Genomic DNA, 23,942 nt, shown 5'->3' on the forward strand with positions numbered 1-23,942 from the left:
AAAGGGTTAAATACTTACGTACAAGGAAAGAACTCACAACTTGGTTAAGGTAAAGATCATGGCCTTAATGTAGTGAAAGTAGAGGAAAAAAGAAAATAACCTAAAAACAATGCCAAAAGCAAAGTCAATGAGGATCCTTTGTCATGGTGGAGACATGAATTAAGCATAAACAGTGGAAAAAGTCCGCCAAGGGCAGGTGGAGGGTGGGAAATGGGTCAAACAAACATGGACTTTCAACCAGGAGATGGGAATTGATGAGGGAAAATCATAATAGTAAATGTAATAAATGGTGTTTAGAAGACAGGGTTGTATTGTCCAGTTTCTGAGATAGGTCACATCAGCAAATTGGCTTGATTTCTTTCAAAAACATGGGAGGGATATGAGCAACCTTACAAGAAATGTCCCAAGAAAATATCAAGAAATGACCTGAAAATAACCCCCCCCAAAAAAAAGAGTAAAATACATTCACCAGCTAATCTTAATACCATTTCCTTTATAACTTCTACTGTTTTTTTGCAGTTTGCGGGACAGTTTTTTCCTGCGTTTTGAAAGAAATCAAACCAGTTTTCTAAGGTTGCAGAGATTAAACTGCTTGTTAAGAAAACTGATGTCCATCCAGGTGTTCATGGATTAAACCTCTCACTGTGCTTCTCAGTTGGCCTTTTTTTTTATTGCACTGCCCTTGTGTTGCACACGTACATACATCCATACAAACATGTATATCCAATGTGACTGTTTGCTGTATAAATCAAAATAAATGGATGTATTTCATCGCATTTTGTCAGTCTGTCTTTCCTTCTGACTGTGTGCTGTGTTCAGGAATTTAATGGGAGAATTGACATGCCTGAAGGAGTGTGTGTGTATGTGTTCGTGCGCACGCTTAAGCGCACGCTTAAGCGCACGCTCATGATCAGTGGAGCGAGAGACACAGCCCCAATACTGATACTGGCCGACAGTGCCCTCAGGACAGCAGGATGAGCATGCGCAAACATGTACATATATTCACACACACACACACACACACACACACTGAATCATTATGTAATAGCAGGGCAAAGAATCACAGGGGAAAGAGAGAAGAGAGAAAGAAGCTGAGAGTGTTGATGTACACTCTCATACACCCTCTACTGGCCTTGCTCTGCTGTCACAGACGCACACTCACACACAGATACACAAACATACACACACACACACACACACACACACACACACAGACAAACAAACACACACGCACACAGACACATGCAAGCATGCACACACTCACACATACACACACACACACGCACACAGTATTTTCAGGGAATTTTGATTTATCTTCGTCATCCTATCATGCAGCCTTTCTGTAACCAGGTGTGGACAAACCATCCCATGGTCACCTGATGACAGATGATGATGATGCACAGAGCAATAAATGAGCATCACTGATAAAATTTACATCTGCATCCCGAAAGATCGCTTGATTAGTTTTAAAAATTAATTTCTTCCCTGCTCTCTTACATCACTTTGACATGCATCATTGAACAGGACAGTTCACTGCATTATGTAAGCACTGGTCCCTTTTACATCATCTGACATTGTGACGTCAGACTGGGATTTTGGATGCTTTTCCTGTTGGATGCTTTCTTGGTACTGAAGTTTGGTTAAATTCTTTAGAACAGCAGGAGAAGACTTATAATCCTTTCACTCACAATTGGCTACAGGTAGAAGCCAATATCACTTAGTGAGTTTTACGGATGACTGATATGCAGTTTTTTAAGGCAAAAATCATATTTTTTAAAATTCAGTTTCCTATAGTTAGTATGTTGGGTCTGTAATCTTGGAAAAATAAAGAAAAAAAACATATTCTCCATCATGGGATCCATAAATGAACGCAATTCTTTGAAGTGGGCAATTCCTAAAACTATATAACAAAAATGAACCATTATTTCTATTGAATGCTTAATAATTTATACAGTTTAGGATGAATAGAAATCATTCATCATGTAATCTCAAAAGCATCCTGCAACAGGATCAATCCAGCTGCAATGTATAAATCAGTGAGTTAAAACGAATGTGGGCCAGGGGCGGTAAATGGCTCTTTTCTTACTGGCTTAATTTTGGCCCCCTTGCTCTGAGCACACCTATCTGTGAACTGTGCACTGAAACTCAGTATATAAACAGTTCAATTCAAAGTTTAATTTTGTTTTGCAGACTTTTTGACAAAGCTGCAGTAGAAATCATGAAGTTTTCTTTCTTATTTCTGTCCATACATCAAGTACAGACAGCAGATTTGATGTATTTCTAGTGTTTGTCACCTGAATTCAGTGAAAATCCTGAACAACTTGAAAACTTACCTAAGGCTCAGTGAGTTTTGAGTGTTTAGTTGCTTCCCTCAATCATTCCATACTGCCTTTGTTTGGGAGCTCCTGCTGAGTCGCTCCCCTGTTTGTCCTTTTTTTAATTCAGATATTACCCCAGACGAAAGGATTGGGGATTAATTGGAAAATACCGTATCTGATCTCCCATCAGAGGAGATTAGCGGTGGTTGTTGATGCCAAAACATCACGAAACAAAGGGTTCCCCAAAATGTTCTTACACCAAGAATCAGCGATCAGGACGCAGCAGCCCAGAGGTCTTTATCCTAACTGTGCTCCAATCAAAACAAGGCTGCTGAGGATTTACTCCAGACATTGTGTTGGAAAGTGATAATTGTCAGGATGTGGAGGGAGGAGGGTGACCTATGTGTGTGTGTGTGTGTGTGTGTGTGTGTGTGTGTGTGTGTGTGTGTGTGTGTGTGTGTGTGTGTGTGTGTGTGTGTATGGGGGGGGTGCTGTGGAGGCACTAATCTGGCCTTGTTCTGAAAAGAGTTTCATCCCCACCGCAGGGGGCCTGAGGAGACCCAACATCCACATCCTCCCATCATCCGCCAGCCTCTCCTCATGTATCCTGTGACCTCCACTACACCCCTCCCCCCTCGCTTAACCCTCTGTCCTCCCTGTCTTACAGTTATTACACACAATGGTACAATATGCTAGCTTACAACATCCACTATCCAAACATAAAATCATCATGTATCGGAGTGGAAATGATCTCAATCAGACACAGATCAAGAACATTACAACATTATGTGTTTTCAGGTCTCAAAGATTGAAAATGTAACGGCAATAAATCTTGTCAAAACCAAATAATATGTGTTAACTCTTACCTATCCCCATAAATGAATGATAAAACTGTTACTGCCCGAGGGAACTTACCTTTAACCCTTTGAAACTTGGGTCGACATCAGGGTTTTTTTATACTGCATTCAGACACCTTTTACAAGCATTTAAACCTTTGAAACACGAGAAAACTGGTTTGAATTCTTTCCAAAAGGGCAATCAGCAACTTGGCATAAACTGCCTGGAAAATTATTATATTATATTATTATTATATTATATTAAAAGATGAAGAAAGTTACATGAAAATTAGATTATTATCAGAAAATTAGCAAAATGTCCAGAAAATAAAATGTATAATTATTACAATTAAAAAGTTTAAACTAGGCTACACATTAATATATAGATATATTTACTTTTTATGCACTTTTTTCCCAGGTCATTTTCTGTTTTTGTTTTTACTTTCATTTATCTACCTTTTTTGTGTGCTTCACATTTTTCCATAACTTCTTACTAATATTTGGATCATTTTATGTTTCTCATTGCCTTCTTTCCATATATCTTTTTTAAAGAAATCAAGCGAATCTGCTCAGGGTTCAGGGCCAAAGTAATACACAACATATAATAACATATGGTATAAACTGTTTATATGCTGTAGTAAGTATAATAGGATTTTTTTTGTAATGAGTCATTTGTAAAGCCATAAACTCTCTTGATGCTTGCTGGAAATGTGTCTATCAAATATGGAATATCAAAGCCAATCTGGTTGTCAAATACTGACACTTTGTCACATCCCTGGGCGTCTGATAGTGACGCATTGGGCAACCCTTTAGCGTATGCACAGATGAAATACTTTGTAACATATGGTTAATTTCGTGAAACTGTCGCAGTTTGGTTTAAAATTACTAGATTGGTTTGAATAAAACAAATTGTGTTTTGCGTTCTAATTACTATGTCACGTGACGTAACATGACAAAACTATGTAACTTGAGTGATGTCAGGCACAATGACTGTTAAATATGTAACCTTATATTCAAACTACAGTGACTTTTTGTTTTCACACGGGACATAAAAATACGTATAAAGTTCGGTGACGTTACGTAATAACAACACTGACTTTTGGTTTTCGACGGGACAAGACATGTTGTCTCCTGGATGAAAATCCATCCACCATCCCAGCTGTAAAACCCTTCAACATTATGTCGCCATTTAAAAACTATTTTCTATGAATGTAGCCTAGCTGCCAAAATTAAATACTGGCATTGTAGAATTATGCAAACCATTAACATGTTAATGGTTTGCATGTTTTACACATATGACATAGTTCAGATTACATGTGAGCTGAGGACTAACAAAACAGGTATTTTTTAACAAGAGTTTGGGACATTTCCAGCCAACATTGTAGTGACCAAATCAGGTATTTTAAGAAAAAATGTGATCTTTCCTAACCCTTACAAAGTGGTTTTTGTGCCCAAACCTTACCACACATTAACCAGTGGTGTCACAGCATAAAATCGAAAACTTCAGTGTAGAGAATCACAAAGTTTCCACATATCTGCTTCATCCTAAACGTACAAAAGAAACATATCTGTGGTTTGCACAAATGTACACTGCAGACATTTAGTTTGAGTAACAGAAAATAAAAAATAGGTTAAAAAAATTATCTTGCTTTTGGAATTAAAGTCTTAAATAGACAAACAGCTCCCTCTGCTCTATAGTTATGTTGTGGTCTGGCATGGCAACAGAGAGACTGGTGTGTGTGTGTGTGTGTGTGTGTGTGTGTGTGTGTGTGTGTGTGTGTGTGTGTGTTGGGGTGTGGTGTGGTTTGGTGTGGTGTGGTGTGGTATGGTGGGGGAAACACCCATCTGTCTATTTACAGCGGCATGGGGAGATTTCGCTAAATATCTAATCCATGTAATCCTTCCACTGAGGCTGTAGAAAGAAACAGCACTGCACAGTGACCACTAGAGGGCGAGCTGACTGTTAACTGCTGATGAAAGTTTTCAATTACAGAGAAGGATGAATTAGAGTATACCTGTAGCTGAGACTTTGAGTACAAGTGGTGGATACATCAACAACGCAAGGATAGCTTACATTTTATGTATACACACACTTGAGAGGCACACACACACAGCTCCCCCACATGCGTGTGATGGCGCATGACTTTTCTAGTCTCAGTGGTCCAGAGATGTAGGGACATCTCTGCAGGGATGGGACGTCCTGACTTCATCACACATGTAAATTGCTGATTGAATTAGAGCTCTGTAGCGTCAGAGTGAGGCTCCACTTTACAGAACTATCACCTCGCATCATGTCACCCGCCTGCAGCCGTAGCATGACCACACTCTCACTTCTGTATCTCTGGACTTCATGTCCTCTATAGCCACACAAGTTTCATCGACATCCAAAAAGTCATGTCGTTAAAATACTCCCAAACAGAGTGTCTTATCCACTACCACTATCACTTTTTTACTCTTGTGATGTGACATATAATATGTTGAAAGAGAAACTAAATCTGTCTTCTAAACAGCAACAACATTCTGCCTGCTGAATGGCGGACTTGTCATATTTGACATCCTGTCACAAGATTTCTGTGTGTATAAACAATCTTTTTATATTAACATGGATAATTATAACAATGTGCAAAATGTAATGTGACATCTGTAGTGTTAAACCCGAAGTGAATTATCAACAACTCTAGGTTTTTTGGTTCTGGATCTCTAGACAGGTTTCCATTAGCCCTCAAACTGTGCAAACTGAAATTACGGATAAAAAAACACGCCTAAAGGAAACACGTCAATTTTGAAAAACTTCCATTTATTGCAAAAAAGTGTTTACACCCACATGAGGTGGTATTTCAGGTGATTCCAAAAAGTCATATTTCGCAAAACTTCAATCACATAATAATTCATCACATAACTCTTCAAAAGTTGAGTGGATCATCCAGACATTTTGAATCCCCAATTCCTCTGTGAAATCGTGGACTATCACCTCCCAGAAATCCCTTATACGCGGCCGCTCCCACGTACAAGGGGCTCGCCTTTCCATTATTACTCCATAAGACGTCTACCCAACCTTGGATTGGAAATAATGACGGCTAGTGCAGTGGCTACAGAAACAAAGCTGCTAATGTGTTGAACATCCATCACCATGCTTCTTGGAAATGTTATCACTCAATGGAAACGCAGTCAACTCACGACTGCGTTTTATCAACATTCTGAAAATACTGCTTAAGTTTCGTGCAAATCTGTTATGGAAACCTGCCTACTGCTCCAATCTCCTCTGTATTGTTTCTGCTCAGCACCAAATGGTCCATAGATGAAGTTAGCAGCTATTACCTATCTGGTGAACACAGAGGAGAAAATAGCCAGATATGTAGCTGGACTCAGGAATGTTGTTAGCCTAGTTTAGCAAAAAAAAAAAAAAGGCTAGAAGTAGTAACATGGCAAAATGCTCTACCAACAACTCTAAAGCTCAGGAATTAACATGTTGTGTCTCATTTAATATTGAAAAAAACAGAAATGTAGAAACAGATTTGATTTTAGTTACATGCTTTATATCTTTCCTATGCTTAGCTTGCCAAATGGCATCTTCACTCAGGCACATACACCAAAAAAGTTTCTAGCTTTCAAGTTTACTTCTGCAAAATGCTCTGCTCCCACCTTACACTGTGATGATGTTGTGGATTTTTAAATTGCTTTTCTTGGCTCGAGGAAAGATCTACAAATGATAACCCTCCTTGGATCAAAGATTTATAATAAAAAAGGGTCATTATAGACCTTGTTTTCAGTGTGAGGTGTCCTGACAACAGCTTTACAGACTTCTCCTTTTTCATGGTCTTTTTGATGGCGAAATGCTTTTTGGGACTGCAATACTGTAAGAGGCCACTAGAAAAATAAGCAAGGCCCAGTGGATTTCCTGAGGGTGGAGTCTCTTTAAAATAAACTTCCATATTCACATAAAATGTATGCTTTATCACCAAAAATACTTTAAGTAGGCAACAAAATTACTTAAGTTAGGTTAAGTCTAACAAAAATATCATGGCTTGGGTTAAAATAAGAACATTTACTTCATAATTAAAGTTACAGAGTATGCCATATGACCTTTGTTATGTAACCTATGTCACATATTTTATGTAACACGTTTGTCACATGAAGTTAACTAGGCAACATAATTAAAACATCCAGTTTTACTTTTGGTTTCACATTAAAAAAAACAACAATGTTCTAGGTGAAAGTCACCCATCCACCACTTCTCCCTTCTCCCCTCATCCAACTTTGTCATTCTTTAAACTACATTGCTGCAGATGGGTTTACACTGGGGTTTGGTGAAAGCATCTCGTAAAGACACAAAAGGGTAACTTGCGTGTCTCTTACAGCTGTCATTCTTATATTTTTGTCGCACAGTTTTTCTGTATTTTTTTGTTAATAGTTTTGTATGTATTACTTTTGCTACAAGACACTATGTAGCTACATAAATTATGTATTCACTAGTCTTCATATTAGGATGTTATACTAAAAAAATGAACGACAGTTCACCTAAATGGAATCATCCAATGCAATCCAATCCAGTGCAAGAAAACTGCACTAAAATATCCTGAAATAACAGTATCTTTTTGTATTACGCATACTCATTATGCAAATTTCCAGTGTGAAACTTAGCTCTTGTATACAGAAAATGAAGTGCTCATGGCAATTTCTCTCTTTTGGTAAATCAGTGTAATTCAATGGAAAAAGAAAGTTTTATGAATGAAGTCGTGCTTTCAGACAGACACCTGGCCGTCAGAGGAGCAGTGGAGTCCTCCCATTTCACCCATAGGAAGAATATCTTTAATCCCTACAGAGAGCACATGTCAATCTCACAAAGCACAGGCCCGCACACCATTACACAACAGCCTTAATCTGCTGGATTTAAACCTCACCACTACTCACCACGCTTACCCGCTCATACGTACGCCCTCACACCACACAGTCACACACACACACACACACACACACACACACACACAAATAGGTCTTATCTGGCCTGCTCTGCATCCTGTCACACATACAATCTCTGGCAGGGTTTACAGCACTTTCCTAATTTTATTGCGGCGCAAAAACAAAACATTGACTGATTACATCGTTTTTGTTCAAATCAACACAGGAACTGTTTAAGGGTGTTGCATTTACACCACTGCACTGTAAATGTAACTAGGATACTCCCACACATTTTTATATTGGCGCACCGATGCATGTGCATCGCCTGCACACAGAGCAAACACACTGCAGGCACTCAGGGTGCTGTGATGGTGAGTGGTATTAGGATTCATTTACCTTCTAGGCTCCTGCTTGGACTGTTGCTGCCAACTCGGCTTAGTCACCTGAAATCAACCTGCTGCTAATGAAGACACACTGCAGGAGTCATGCTGTGCTGCTTGGTGCCATTACTTCCTGTCACATTCTCTTAAAAACGTGCAGATTTCGCTTTTTCATTATGTTCATGATGAGCCTCTGAGCCTCTCCTCCATATGTCATTGAGATTTGCCACATTCAGGCAACATTATTAAGAAGGCATGAACTTAAAGAGGTTGTTATTGTTTTAATCTCAGAGTGATCTCCAACAGTAATGCACTTACATCAAATTGGGGAATATGTTAGAGAGAGAATTAAAAAAAGGCCAACATTGAGGCAGAAGAAGGCTAAAATATCCTGATTTTAGTCCATAATAATAATAATGATAACAATAATATTTTTTTATCCATATACCATTTTTCAAGCTTAAGCACAAAGTGCGTCCAAATTAAAACATTTACAGAATAAAATAAATGTCAGACACCCATGCAGCCCCTCTCCTGCCACCTAATGACATAACCAAAATTTAGAACATTAAGAACATTAAAACACAAATAATACAATAGCAATATGTATAAAAATGCCCTAATATGAAAATTATGTATGGAGAAGAGAATTAACCTAATAAAGACATAAAAACTAAAGAAAATTGAAAAAAATAAAGACATAAGATAAAAACTAGGATAAAAAAAATAACCACATGCAGATAAGATACTAATAAGAGAAACAATATTGTATAAAACAGGATGAATGCCAATAAAAGAATAAACTCTTGAATTTAAGACAGGTGAAAGTGCAAAGAATATGAAGGGCTCAAAACTGTCACAAGGCAAAACTAAAATAGGACCACTATAAAATGCAACGATAAGTTAAAAATGTAACACCAAATAATAATTTCAGGAGAAAGCTTTTTCTATAAAAGTCAGTAGTAGTAGTGGTGGTGAGTTTAACCCTTTGAAACCTAAATCAACATAATTTTTCTCATCACTTTTGTATAGCATTCAGGTGCCTTTTGATTAAAAAAGGCACCTGAATCCTCCCATTCCAAGCGTGGAGGAAAACTATGAATGTATTGAGCATTAAGAGAGAGAGATACTTAAAGTTACGCAGCAAACATATTTATTTTATCCCAAACCTTTTTCTTCTGAACCTAACCAAGTAGCTTTGTCATCTAAACGTGAGTAGATTGGTCATAAAAGTTTTCTGTGGACCTGAAAATGTATTTTTGAGATCAAAATGTGCATGTGGTGAGCAGAAATTGGCACGCTGATAGCAGAGGTGTAAATGAAAGGTAAAGCCCCCTGGACAAACCAAGCTGGAAGTAACAATGTGTTGCACTATGGTGGGCTCTAATACACTTCACGGGGAAAATAAAGTGTATCGTATTGTATAGTGTATTGTTTCGAATCGTATCGTATCCACTTTTTATATATCTGTATACAGGGCTCATTCTAACCTAACAAAAACACAGCTGATTATAAACTAATGAACATAATGAATATTATATTCCATCTCTGCCATTAGATCCCTAAAAATCTACATACTGGACCTTGAATATGGTGGCTGCACACCACTACAATGATGACTTCTTTGTTTCCATACACAGTGCATCAGTCAGCACATTTACATAATGTTAGAAAAAGTCGATTTATTGTGTTGGTCTGACTAAAACTTTAAAATAATACATACATGCACGCTGAAAAGTTATTCATGTTGTCACCGTGCAACATGCAACCTGTTTGCCGCTTATTTGGTATGTGACGTCAAAGGTCAACAGGAAGAAGGTCAAGTAGCAACCAGCCGAAAGGGGGCATGACCGTAGCTCCATTTAACTGTGCATGGAAATGTACTAAATGTTTTCATTGGCTGACCCTGCAAAATGTTCAAAGCTGAAAAAGGTTGAACTCCAACCTGCAAGTTTGCAGTTAGTTAAAACATATAAAGCATGAGTTAGAGGCAGATATTTGCAACTGAACTGACCCAAAACTGATCAGATCCTCTGGAAATTGGAATCTCTACCTAATCTCTACCTCTCTCTACCTTTAATGATCATTTTGAAAGCCAGCAATGACACTAAACAAGCACAAATGGAAGTGGAGACTGAATGAGGAGCATGTGTTACTGGTTTCATTGTTAACTGCACTAAATGACTAGTGTCAGTCAACTGGAAACACATGCACAGAACAGATGAGACCTACACCGAGCCATCTGCTATGATAAAAGTAACACACTAATTAAAACAATAATCCACAACATCTGTATGCTGAATGGCCATTTTGTTATTCACAATTGAAAAAAAAAATTGAAAAGGTCACTTTTACGTAGATCCAGATAATACAGCAGAGATATCCTGATAGATTCAACTTATACCAAGTTCAAAACAGCTGGTTTATTTCCTTCTGGTGTTTTCTCATATTTTTGCCTTCTATTTTATTTCAGTTGCTACAGAGAAACTAGTTAGCAATCAAAGGATGATAAACTGAGAGAAAAGCTCTGTGGATGAGCAGGTGTGTCGGCTTCAAGAACTGCTTCATTTACACGTAGAAAAAAAAATCCCAACCAACGTGAGAGAGATCAGAATGGCCTCTTCTAATCTGTTACAAGATGCATTCATTCACACACACACACACACACACACACACACACACACACACACACACACACACACACACACACACACACACACAAACACACACACGTCATATGTTCTCCTCTGAGGACCCTCGGGGAGATGCACTCTGGAGGAAACCTATTATCAGGTCAGGAGTAAACACACACACACACACACACACACACACACACACACACACAGCACAGAACGAAGGCTTTCATCATTCTATTTAAAGCTCTGATACAGCTGAATGAACTACAGCGGAGCAGCAAAACAGGCAAACACACACACACAAACACATACACACACATGCACACACACACACACACTGACAAACTCTGACTTACGCAAATACACAAACATTATTACACACACAGAGCCCATCCCCGTGTAGCTCTGTGTGTGCGTGTGTTTGTGAGTGTGTGTTTGACAGCACAGATGGGACAATCAACCCCGCTGCAGGTGTGAGCCGTGAAGACTGCAGCACCCTGATGATGTCACACATGAGCCCTGTGGGGCAGCAGCACAAAGATGATGTCAGACCTGGAGTAAAAGCAGCATCAGCAGGGGTGACAACACATAGCATCATTATCCAAGGGAGGAATGTCATAACTTACTTTGAATATAAAGATAAGTAATGATGGTACATTGTTAACCTCTTTATTTTATTGGGGACATTCTATATTAATAAAGCCAAATGCTCTAACTAGAACTCCTCATTTAAGTTCATTTTCATTGAAATAGATGTTTAGTTTGTGTGGGGAAAAAGGGAATTGGTAATAATTGTTCCACAAGTTGCAAGAAATTAGTAGATTTTTCAAGGGAGGGGGCGGCGCTCAGGAAAATGTCAAGGAATAAAAGAAAAAATAAGGCTAAGGAAAGTTGTTACAACTCCACCTATATGAATTATTACCATAATAGCCAATGTTACAGAAAATTATTTTAATCTTTACACACTTTTCAGGTCACTTCCTTTATTTGTTTTTGTTTTGTTTTGTTTTGTTTTTAATTTTCAGCTTTGTTTAACTAATTTTGTGTTAATCTTTTGTCATTTATCAGAAAGCTGCCCTTTGCCACCTTCTAATGAAATAAATTCAGCCAATTTGGTCAGGTTTCAAAGGGTTAAAGAAGTTTGTCACCCACTTATTTATTTAAGTATTTAAGTATTTTTATTTTTATTTATTTTACTTTCTGCCATTGCCTCATGCCTCCCTTTATTTTAAGGTTTTGAACCAGTATGACTGAATGTTTGTATTTTATATTCTAAATAAAGTTTAATACATGTTTTTGACTATAAAAAAGCAAGGGTGATTTATGATAAATGCACAAATATACAAATATACTGTGTAGCTAATTATATGAAATTTGGTTGTTTTTGTCCAATGCTATAATATCCCTGTGCTTCTATGGTTGTATCACTTGAATCATGAACCATGATAGTAAATGCAATTTGTTTCCACACATTATTTTTCCTGTTTAAGTCCTGACATAACTAGGAGGCCACTGACCACTGACTGGTATGCTGTCATCTCTTAAACCTTTGTGAAATTATTCTGAAAGTCACAAGAATTAGGGCAACATTAACCCTTAGGGCCCACTTTAATATTACACACACTTGTATCACTCTGCACATAAAATGAGCTTTATCAAAATCAAGCTTTAAAAAATATGATGCATAAATATTATTTTCTTCTGTCATTGAGTTGATCTTCCAAACAACATAAATATAATAAATGTTAAACATTCATTATTTTCTTTTAGATTTTGAGCGCTTTAAATGCCAGGTTTTTGTCATGATGCCATTATAGTTTTAGATAAAATAAAAAAAATAATAATAATAATAATATATTTTCAACATACTACATGCAAAGTAGATTATTATAATTTTATCATCACAGCCTGGGATCTGTCAATGATGAGCAGCAATATTGATTTTTATACATTATCATTTTTTGTGCGGTGTCAAATACTCACACTCATACCGCTCTGCACACAAAATGCACTTTTCAAAATCAGGCTATGAAAAACATCATACATTAATATGATTTTCTACTATTTTTTTAAGTTAATTTTTTAATCAGCATAAGTCCTGATCATAAATATTAAATATTCAATAACCTTCAGAATTCTAACCCTTTTAAGGCTTTTTGCCATGTTTCCACTGATTTTGAAAAAAAACCCACAAAAAATGAATTATTTTCAATAAACTTCATGCAAAGTTTGTTTGTTTGTTATTTTATTTATGATGACAGCTTGTGATATGTCAACTAACAGCAACATTGATTGTGACAGTGCACCTAGTGGAAATAGCATGTGTTTTCTCCGTATGCCAAATGTGGTAAACATGACATCATTTACAAAATAGTTAAAATTACAAATTAAAGGAAAAGCCCAGAATGACACCCAGAAACAAGGCAAGGCATGTTTTTATGCTCTGATGACTGTGGAATCAGAAATGTCAGTTTAATGGGTTTCAATAGAGCATTTTTTGCACTTAACAGTCTGAATGTAACAATTTAGTTTCTGCAGTGTATTTTAGACTTATTGTAGGTATAAGTGATGAATCTATGATCAAAAGATGAAGAATTAAAAGTGTGTAAAAAACGTGTGTATATAGTGTGTACAGTCAACTAACAACCATTTTTTTGTTTTTTTTTTTAGAAAAAAGCCAGCAAATGGCGTATTTACAGCCAAACAACATGCATTATAGCAGGTTTTGGTTTTGAAAGATACTCAACACTTTCACAATATACAGTAATCACACAATAATATGCTGCTTTCTAGTCAATTGATACTTGTTTTTAAATGTGATTGAGTTGAAACCACAGTGGCACAAACACTCATTTCATCATGATGAAGTGAGACACAAAAGCATTGGGGGCTATTCTTACATCCGGGCGTGTAATCGACATCCCAGCACTGTTATCAGCACTCAGCAGAGGAGAGGGGAGGAGGAGAGGAGGAGGCGCGAGTGAAAGGGGGAGGAGGAGGAGACAAAAGATAGAAGGGCAGGAGGGGAGACTGACAAATTATCATGACAAATTCCCATTACTGCCTGCGCCTCATATGTTTGCACGTCAGACAGGTCTGTTTGATCACATAGTTCGGCTCCCATCTGAGAAAAATTCAGCTGCCGTGTATGTAGTCTCTGTGTAGCTGTGTGACAGCACACACTGAAGAATAGGACACATAATTATAACAGTAAGTTTAACACATTTTCTGAATGGAGAGCTGCCTCTGAGTTCCACTGTAGTAAAACAGTGTGCTGATAACTATCAAATTACTGTAAGTGAACAGTATTGATAGTAACTTTAAAGCCTCGTTCCCACCGCGCCTGCTAACACCTGCTAACATTTGGCTTTTTAATGCAATGGGAAGACGTACAATAGACCCTGCAGTAGACAGGTTTTTTATCGCTTCCGATTGGCATGTATAGGAACGCAACACCTGGGTGAACACGGTAATTTCAGCTCTTTAACCAGCGAGATGCAATAACGCATCCAAATACATCTGCACCAAGTTTGAAATAAAGACTGAATAAGTAAGAGATAAATAACGAGAAGAAACCTCTGTTCCTGCCGCTGTCTGCTGTTTACCTTTTCTCCTGACTGTCGTGACGTCACATAGACACACAAACAAGACAACGCAGAAGCCCGACTTGCTCTCAGGTGCTAAGTTCATTGGCAGTGGGAATAAAGCCATTTAGCGAGTTTACCCGTGTTTAAAAAACTTTAAAAACCCTCTAATTGCGGTAGGAATGAGGTATAAGTTAGGCTATACGGTTTAGTTGCAATATTCTAATAAATAGTAACATAAGATGTCTGTATTGATATTAACCTTTCAACATAGCCTACCTCTTACCTCTGGTAATTTTTCACCGAGCTTCAATCTGCATCAAACTTGTATCTTTATTCAAGCAGAAAAATTGTCATTGGGATCCACCCATTGGAACTTTACTGAGACACTGTAAAACAACATCAGCCCTCCCTCAGAGAAACACACATGCAGACATTTGCGTCTAAAATTTCCTGCAAGGCACAAGTTAAAGCACTGACCACTGTTGACTTGTATTTTTAAAACTAGCGTGCGCATCTCGGCTCAGCTGCTTTGAATGTCATTGCTGCTTGACTGCAGTCCATTCTTTCTAATTAGAAGTGCCTGGTTTCACTTCTGTCCTCTCTTTCCTGTCCTCCACTGGCCCCTTTTGATAAATAATCTTTTTTATACTCTGGCACTTTAGGTATACTAAAAGTACAAAAACAATTCCCTGTGAGAATCACTTTATTATTTTTATTAATTTAGTTTGAATCAGAAAATGGTTGGGGGCACCCAGCACCCAGTTGGGGGCAGTTTTGCCCAGCGGGTCATAAGATGAGTATCACTGGTTTAGAGTAACTTAAAATACTTTTGGAAAAACAAAACAGCAGTATTTCAGTGTTCTTTCAGTAGATTTACTAATGTGATGGAAATAATATGATATTCTTGTAGGCTACCCATAAGACAGGAGCTTAAAGTTCTCCTATAGAAAAATTTAGTTTCAAGATATTTCATTTCAGCATAACTATCAGCAGCCTTAATCCAAAAATGTGGGCATGCAAAAATAAAAGCAAAGGACAGTGGAGGAAAGCGAGAAAAAGAGAGAAAAAGAGACTTTACATATAGGCATGGCAGGGTCAGGCTCTTGATAAAAACACTATATGACACTTTTTATAGAAGCTCTGACTGGTAGAATGTAGTTGGCTCTCATTAGCACTGGCCAAACATAGACTGTTTCTGTGGTGTGTCTGTGTGTGTGTGTGTGTGTGTGTGTGTGTGTGTGTGTGTGTGTGTGTGTGTGTGTGTGTGTGTGTGTGTGTGTGTGTGATTCCTCTGGTCACACACGCAGTTATATTCACACTCCCCTGCAATGATCACTTATAGCAAAAGACATTATAGGCTGTTGCACACACACGTGTGCACAAACACACACACACACACACAAACACAAACGCACACACCTACACACACTCTCTGTCTGTTTCTTAGCAGCTGCTCTTCATTGTTTGCCAGTGAATTCATGCATTTAGACACACTTCTCCAAACAATAGAGTAAAATGTGTGCTGCTGATTTAATGAGTGAGAAATATGGTAGGGAAATGAAAACGATCCCTGAGCCTCAGCAGCCACTGCTACAAAGATTTATTTTAATTTTCCTCTCTTTGAAAGCTAACCTCAAAATGATGAAAGAAAAGTTATTTTCAAAGCAATAAAACACACAACTGCTGTAACACACTTAGGTTTTAGCTTCTAACTGGGTTTGACTGGACGGGTAGTTTGGCTGCTAATGTTAGCTAGGCCAGCAGAGTTTATTTAGATATTGCAGACAGCTCACTGACTTCATGACTCCTCTGTTTTACTTGTGTCACACTATGTTTTAGCACGCAAGAGTGAAAAAATGCAATTGTTTTATCATAAGAGTAAAAGAAGAAGAAACTCTAAAGCATGCCAGCTGAGGATACTAACATTGATAATGATGTTATTTTATAACAACAGTTGTAAACTTGATGTCATAAATGCATAAACACTGCTGGCAAAAGTCAATGTTTGGTCAGTGGTAAGAAACTTTTTTTTTTATTAATTCACATATTAAAAATCAATTTTTGATCACATGTAAAGTGTAATATGTTATAAATGTTAACTGCTGTCCATGTAGAGGGACCTAGATTATATATAAAAATATTACATATTAAAATATATGAAATATATAAACAAACTGAAAACAGCTTCCAACCTCTTGTTTAAATGCTCTTAGCATTAAAATGCAACCCATCTTCTTTGTAGCGTCCATGTTGTTTCCACTATCTCAAAGCTCATGAACAAAACAAAGTCAGATTAACAACTTCCCAACTTGGAACAACTGTCCGACTTCACGTGAGTGCACCATAAGAGGCGAGTGTTTGAAATGATTTATGTAAAAATCATTTATTTGGAAAACTTTAGGAGGCTTCGATATACCGTCAAGTGTGAGTCCTAGTTCCTACAATAGAATCTGTGCAACGGGGCGGTGACTGCAAAGCCAGCATAATGCATAGAGTCACAACAGCCAAATACACTTGAATTTCCCTTTAGCATGTGGAGAGAGGGATTGGCTGCTGGGACAGACAGGCTTTAATAGAACTGGAAAAAAACACTTTGTGATAAACGCAACAATAACACTCTAATGAAGGCTCCATTTACTGCACAATGAATGTGTGTCAGCCACTGTGCAACAGGGAGATGATAGCGCTTTTGTTTTCTCTGCTAGCTATCCGCAGCTATCCCCAGTTACCAAAAAGGAATCAGCGTAAGATTTTTGAACTTCTGTCCCCAGTAGCTGAAATGGTGGATGGAGGAACAACAAAAGTAACTGTGGAAACTCTTTCCACCAAAAGAAAACGGTTCTTAGGAAAACAGAAATCTTTTTTCAGAAATCATTTTCATTTTCAGAAATCATTTTCTTTCATCCTGAAAGACGTTGTGTGTTCTGATCAAGAAAGGCACTGTATGAATAAACTTTACTTGCTTACATTGTCCTTGTGGTAACTGTAAACTTTCAGACTTTCTCTTTCCGCTTCCACATCATGCAGAATTGTCTTAATCATAGTTACCAATTAGAACTAAATATAGAAATTACATGCACAAATGCATGTATATCCAACCCAAATTTAAATAAGTGGTGCAAACAGTACAGGAGCAGGAGATGTTATGTGCTTGGCTGTGCGGTAAAGGGTTCATTTTAGCTTTTGTGGGTGCTTTGAGAATTACTCACTTTTTTTTTCTTTTTGTCTGATCTGTGCTGGTTTAGCAGCTGCAAAAGTCGTACCCTCCTTTTGTGAATCAGCTTTACTGCCTGATGTAATTATGTTACAGTCAATAAAGCTGTCTACATACGCTGCATTATTACTCATTTTCCACTTTATCTTTTTAGGCTTCAAGTCTATTTTCCTCTATTTTGCGCTTGTAACATGTGTATTAGATTCAGAGTGATGCCAAATTCACACAGCAGTGAAAGGAGTATTCACTTATATGATGGCATAAATGCATTTTTACAGAGGGCTCCCCCTTTGGATACACATATTCTTTTTACAGAGATCACAGAACTTCCCTCTGTCCAGCTTCCCTCTTATCACTTTTGTTCCCTGTGTTGTTGTGCCCATCCCTCAGCTGGCTGAGTCTGTGAGGGCAATGTACTGAGTGAGATTCACATGTAAGGACACACACTGGCCATTAGAGCACAAGTGGCCGTTGCAGTGTAATAGAGAGAGGATATAAAAGCAAAGTCCCAGGAGAGGCCCCGAGGCTTCAGACAGCAGCGCTGCTGAACTGGACCCAGTGCCGAGGACATGTCAGTTCAGTCTGAGTCACTTCAGTGAGTCACACACTAAAGCTCATATATGTTGACCAAACCTCACAAAGCCCTTTCCGCTCTTTCACATACAATACAGGATGTGTATTTTTAAACCTGTTTCTAGAGGTTTTTGAAGCACGCGAGCTGAATTTCAGCTGGGCCTCAGTTCACACTACAGCTCAACACATCTGAGTTAGTGAAGACTGATTGCCTAAAATTGAATTTGGATTAATGTTTGGAGCAGTGATTAAACCTTTGAAACCAGAGCAACTTTTTATTTCTTTAAATAAAAAAATGGGAAGAGGGCAGCAAGCAACAAGAAATGTTCAAAAAAAATAGCAAGAAAGCATTAAAAATGTAAAAAAAAAAAAAAAAAAAAAAGTTACCTGAAAATAAGCAATAAATAAATATAAAGACAATGACCTTAAGAATGCACATCTGGTTTTCTGGAATTGTTTCCCACATTTTTGGCAATATCTATCCTTCCAACTAATTTTCAGATCATTTTCGAGTACTATTTTCTTCCTTTTTTTTTGCATTTTCATTTCTTGCAAATTTTCTCTTTATGAGTTTTTTCCATGTTTTTTAAAGAAATAAAACCAGTTTTCTCAGGTTTCAGAGGGTTTACGGCGTAAATGAAAGGTGTCTGAATGCAGCACAAGAAAACTGATGTGGATGCATTTGTTAAAGGGTTAATGCTGTTAGATTTTCAGTTTTAACAGAACAATCAATGCCGCGCTGTGAAAGGATAATTGCAATCTTAATGATGGATTAATAGATTCTGGGGAGGTTTTAAGGTCATGTCCATGTTAAAAAGTGCTGTATGTGACATTTAAAATATTAATATATCAACAAACCACTATTTGCAGCTCAGTCGCTGTGAGAAAATGTTGGCATTGTAACTTTCTGCAAACCACAAATATGTGACATTTGCACGTTTTATACGTATCATATCAAGGTTTCTTAAGTGATATAATATACCAGCTGATGTTGTCATCTGGAGGATATTGTGTATGAGCGCAGCACAAGAAAAGGGATCTCGCTCCAGGTTTCAAAGGGTTAACTTGTGTCTTTCCTGACTGAAATACAAAAGTACTCCAGAACTCAGAACTAATTACTGCACTTTCCAAAATGTTTAAGTACTCCTAATACAGCCTCTGCTCCTATTATTGATAGTAATTACATATTGTCATGTATATTTAGATGGAATCAGATCAATACATGTCATTAAAGTTTAATTCAAGTTTAAGTCTCCCCATTATTAACCAGCTGTAAATATTTAATCAGCCAAAAGTGCATTACATGAATAATATTGCAATAAAAGCATATTATTGTGCTCTATAAGTGGCATTCAATATAATGATGCATATTTTTTAGATCTTGTTGGAAAGTTCATCAGTTTGAACTTGTCTCCTATTTGTTCCAGTTAATGTGTTTGTCTGTCCACAAGAGCAAGAACAGGATATCCTGACGTTTCCACACACAGAAATACATAACCTCCAAAAACACAATGCACCTTTCACACTCATGCTGACTACATAGTTTCTCCATTATCCTGCCAGGCAGAATGACTTGTTCCACCCCAACTCTCTCAATGCCTGCTCTATGTTATTATACACTATCCCCTATCTACACTACATAAAGAGCTCCCAGACCTGCCGTGCCTTGTTTCTCTGACTGTCTGTCTCTGTCAGCCACTCTGAAAAGACCACACACTCTGTCTCACAGTCTTCACATAGACATGCGCATAACACAGACAGAATAAACTGCATCACTTGGCTAAAAATACACAGCCGTCCTTTCTCTCAGAGATGCCCTCTCCCTCATAGGGACAAGCCCGAAATACTCCCCTCTTCATTTCACTGGGTTTTGTTGCACTTGGCACACTGCAGTCCCTCTACTAAAAGCCTCCAAAATACACTACAATACTGAAAGATTTCTAAAAAAAAAAAAAAAATCTTTGGGTCAAACTCCACACACAGGCTACACATACAGCAAAAAGTGTCCCATTTCACCGACAGAAACACCATAGAGTTCCCTCACTGGCCCAAGTCAAATGATTGTGCCACATGTTGTCGCTGAAAGGAGATCCTCTCAACAAAGGAGATCACAAATCAAAACTATAGTGCGTAATAAAATCTATTAATGGGGAGCAGGAGTCAGTGCTCCATTCAAAACAAGTTAAACTCAAAAACAAAATCTCAAAAAGCTGCCAAGCAATTTTCTCAGCAAGTTTTAGTTCCTAAAAAGGAAAACTTTATTTCAAAGCAGGGCCAGATTAAGTGACCTTAGGTGGCGCTGTGGCATAAATTAGGTGTGGGCCCCTTTATTTGTTCATGGCGACCATGCCATTTTTAACCCTTTGACACCTGAGCAAACTGGTTTGATTTCTTTCAAAAACATGGGGAAAAGGCAATGAACAACCTAATTAGACATGGCCCAAAACATAGTAAGAAATTAGTAAAAAGTTACAAGAAAACTACCTGAAAATAAGCCAAAAAACAAATAAAATGAAAAAATACTCAAAAAAGTGCAAAAAAATATCTAAAAATGTATTTATTTCTTCTGAAACATAATTCTAAATATATAATTACAATGATACAGATGTATTTTCTGAATATTTCCCTATTTTATGATAATGTTTTGATCATTCTCCCCTCTTTCTTTCCTTTTGTTTAGGGTTTTTTGGGGGAGCATTTCCTTGGCCGATGGGAGGGTCTAAGGACAGAGGGATGCTGCATACTGTAAAGCCCTCTGATGCAAATTGTGATTTGTGATAATGGGCTTTATAAATAAAATTGACTTGACTGGACTTGACTTGAATTGACTTGACTTAAAACTGATTTTCTAGTAATTTTCTTCAGCATCCTTTACTAATGTCTTGCAATTTATGGGTCAAATTTGCCAAGTTGGTCATTGCCTTTTTTCCCCATGTTTTTGAAAGAAATCTAACATATTTGCTCAGATTTCAAAGGGTTAAATCACTTGTGAGAAGCATATGAACGCAACACAGAAACACTGATGCTGAGTTTTGACAATGGGGTCATTTGCCATTAACACAACTGCACCCATGAAAAAAACAGCAAACACTGGCTATAAAAGAAACTTCTGGTGTGAATCAGTACTAATATTAGCAGGGTAACTTGGTAGCCCTTTAGTGTTGAATGTTGTAAATAAGCTAACACATATCTAACAGTGATAACCAATTCAGTTCTATGTGGATATGTCAAAATGATAATTTACAGAGTGCTGAGGCCACAGGACAGGGGTGAGTTTTGAGAATCTGGACATTTTTTATTATTAAAGGTGAACCTATAAAAGAAAGCTGACTTACACTAGACTCAGTTAGCTGGCCCTAAACCGAAAAGTAAGGTTCTAGTGGGAGTAGAGAGAGCAGGAAAGAGTCCTAAAACCCAGGAAGGAGTTAGCATTTCAGCACTCCTGGTTGCCTCGTCTCAAAGTCAATGGGATTTTTTAATGGATTTTTGGTTAGAGAATAAAATAAGCTATGTGGTTAACACACGCTGAAGACATCTTCATGTTTTGTTCTACGACATAATATACATCAGTAAATCAGTAAGTCGAATTATTTTCTCATTCCAACTGAAATTTAAAAATACATAGGAACATGCTAGTCTGACTGAAATCATACTAAGTCGACGTTCTTGAAGTCGGACCAACACACCAAGATAACTCTGTTGGAAGTCAATTTACTCTTTAATTGATAGGTGTTGGACCTGAGCTGGCCTAGATGTTCTGCACATACTCCTTGGTCTCCGCACTGGGCTTTGACCCAAAAGTTGAACAGCATAAACTCGTAAAAAGAAAACCAGGAAAAACAAAACAAGAGTAACAAGGGAAGAAAACAAAGATGAAGGTACCAAGTAACACAAAGAGTATTACAGCTGCAAAAAGTTATCCTTATTTTCACCAATCGACATGCAACCTGTTTGCCTCTTGTTAACTTGTTCGTTATGTGATCAACCAGAAGAAGGTCCAACAGCAGCTAGCTTAAAGGAGGCATATCTCCATCTACCGTGGAGGAGTCTGACATACATCTGTAAATAAATGAATTCTTGCCTAGTGCTTGCATACTGGGACAAGGACAGTAGTCCAATTAAATGTCCTAATGGAGCTATAACCATATAGCACTTAACTGTGCATAGAAATGTATTGAGTGCTACCACTGGCAGGCTAGGCTAATGTTAGACCCCATATTTAAATAGTCTAAATGCTAAATGTTGTAAGGGAACTAATGGTTAATAGCTGATGCTGATTTGAAATGTGTATCAGTGGTTGTTGTTAGTAGAGTATGACATTCTCCAGTTAGCAGTTAACTACAGATGTTGACAGCACATCTCCCAGCAACAATATGTCACTCAGCCGATGCCATGGAAAACACCCAGCCAGGAGCTCGAGCTTTAGACACGTTTCCACAAATATGTCCCACAATAGCTGCGGAAGGCGATCATTGTCTTTCTTTTTTAAAAAAATTTTTTTTTAAAAAAAGTCTGCAGTAACTGCAGCTCTTTCACCATGGATTGTCAGAGTGCTAAATGACAATTATATATATTCAAGATATACATTCAAGCACTTCATAGATGAATTATCATGATGGTGCAGATTATAAATCCAGTCCAAAACAGAACTCACATAACAATAACAATTCACTTTGAGCTGCTCTGCATAAGAGCTGCAGAGACGCTTGGAATTTCAAAGTAAAGGGACTAAAAAGACTTATTTTAAGCATAATACCTCTGTGCTTCTCAATAGTGTGAGAGACAGAAAGAGAGAGACAAAGAAAGAAGAAAGGACATTGAGGTTGTTCAGGTTGAAAAAACTCAAGGCGAACTCTTCCGATGCATTTCAAACACGCTTGTCTTAGTGAAGTTTGCTTGTGCATTCAAATACACATGCACCCACATGCTTTGGACAAAGTGTGTGTGATTGTGTGTGTGTGTGTGTGTGTGTGCGTGCGTGTGTGTGTGTGTGTGTCAGCGTCTTCTCACCTGGGCCATGGTGTTCAGCAGGACTTGGGCTCGCTCCTGGTCCTCAGCATGGCTTGTGAAACCTCAGCTTGGTTCTCTGCAGACGACGTTGATGATGAAGGGCTGTGTGTGTAGGGGGGGAGTTCCCGTCACACAAACACACCTTGGTGTTGTATCACTTGTGTCGCTGGTCGCTCACACGCATCCCCTCCTCCTCCTCCTCTTGTGTGACAGCACCGTCCTCTGAAAGGCTCGCTCTTGGAAACACAGCACTCCTCCTCTCTCTTGTTCTGCCCCTTCTTCTCTCTCCTCCTGACCACAACCTGTGTGACTGTTTTTCTCTTCACCCGACACAGAAGGAGAGAAGATGTCAGAGGAGCTTATATCCTTGTATTTCTTTCCTCCACGCTCCTGTCTTCTTCCAGTGTGTGGTTTGGTTGTAATCTGGGCTCACACCGCACACTGCCTCTCCTTTTCCTCCTCCTCTGGTTCGCTCCGCTCCTTCTCTCC

General features: G+C 38.0%; 1 protein-coding gene across 1 annotated transcript in view; it reads right to left on the minus strand.

The window, feature by feature from the left end:
• The window catches only part of LOC121958979 (rho GTPase-activating protein 23-like), an 88,175-nt gene extending 64,233 nt beyond the window's left edge, over positions 1-23,942 (minus strand). Inside the window, exon 1 of the mRNA XM_042508164.2 lies at positions 23,454-23,942. Coding sequence (XP_042364098.2) covers positions 23,454-23,462 — 9 coding nt within the window. The 5' untranslated portion in view covers positions 23,463-23,942. The remainder of the gene's footprint in view (positions 1-23,453) is intronic.

The sequence above is a fragment of the Plectropomus leopardus genome, chromosome 19, assembly GCF_026936395.1.
Source record: "Plectropomus leopardus strain MGB_pleo_1.0 chromosome 19, ASM2693639v1, whole genome shotgun sequence".
Taxonomy (NCBI): domain Eukaryota; kingdom Metazoa; phylum Chordata; class Actinopteri; order Perciformes; family Serranidae; genus Plectropomus; species Plectropomus leopardus.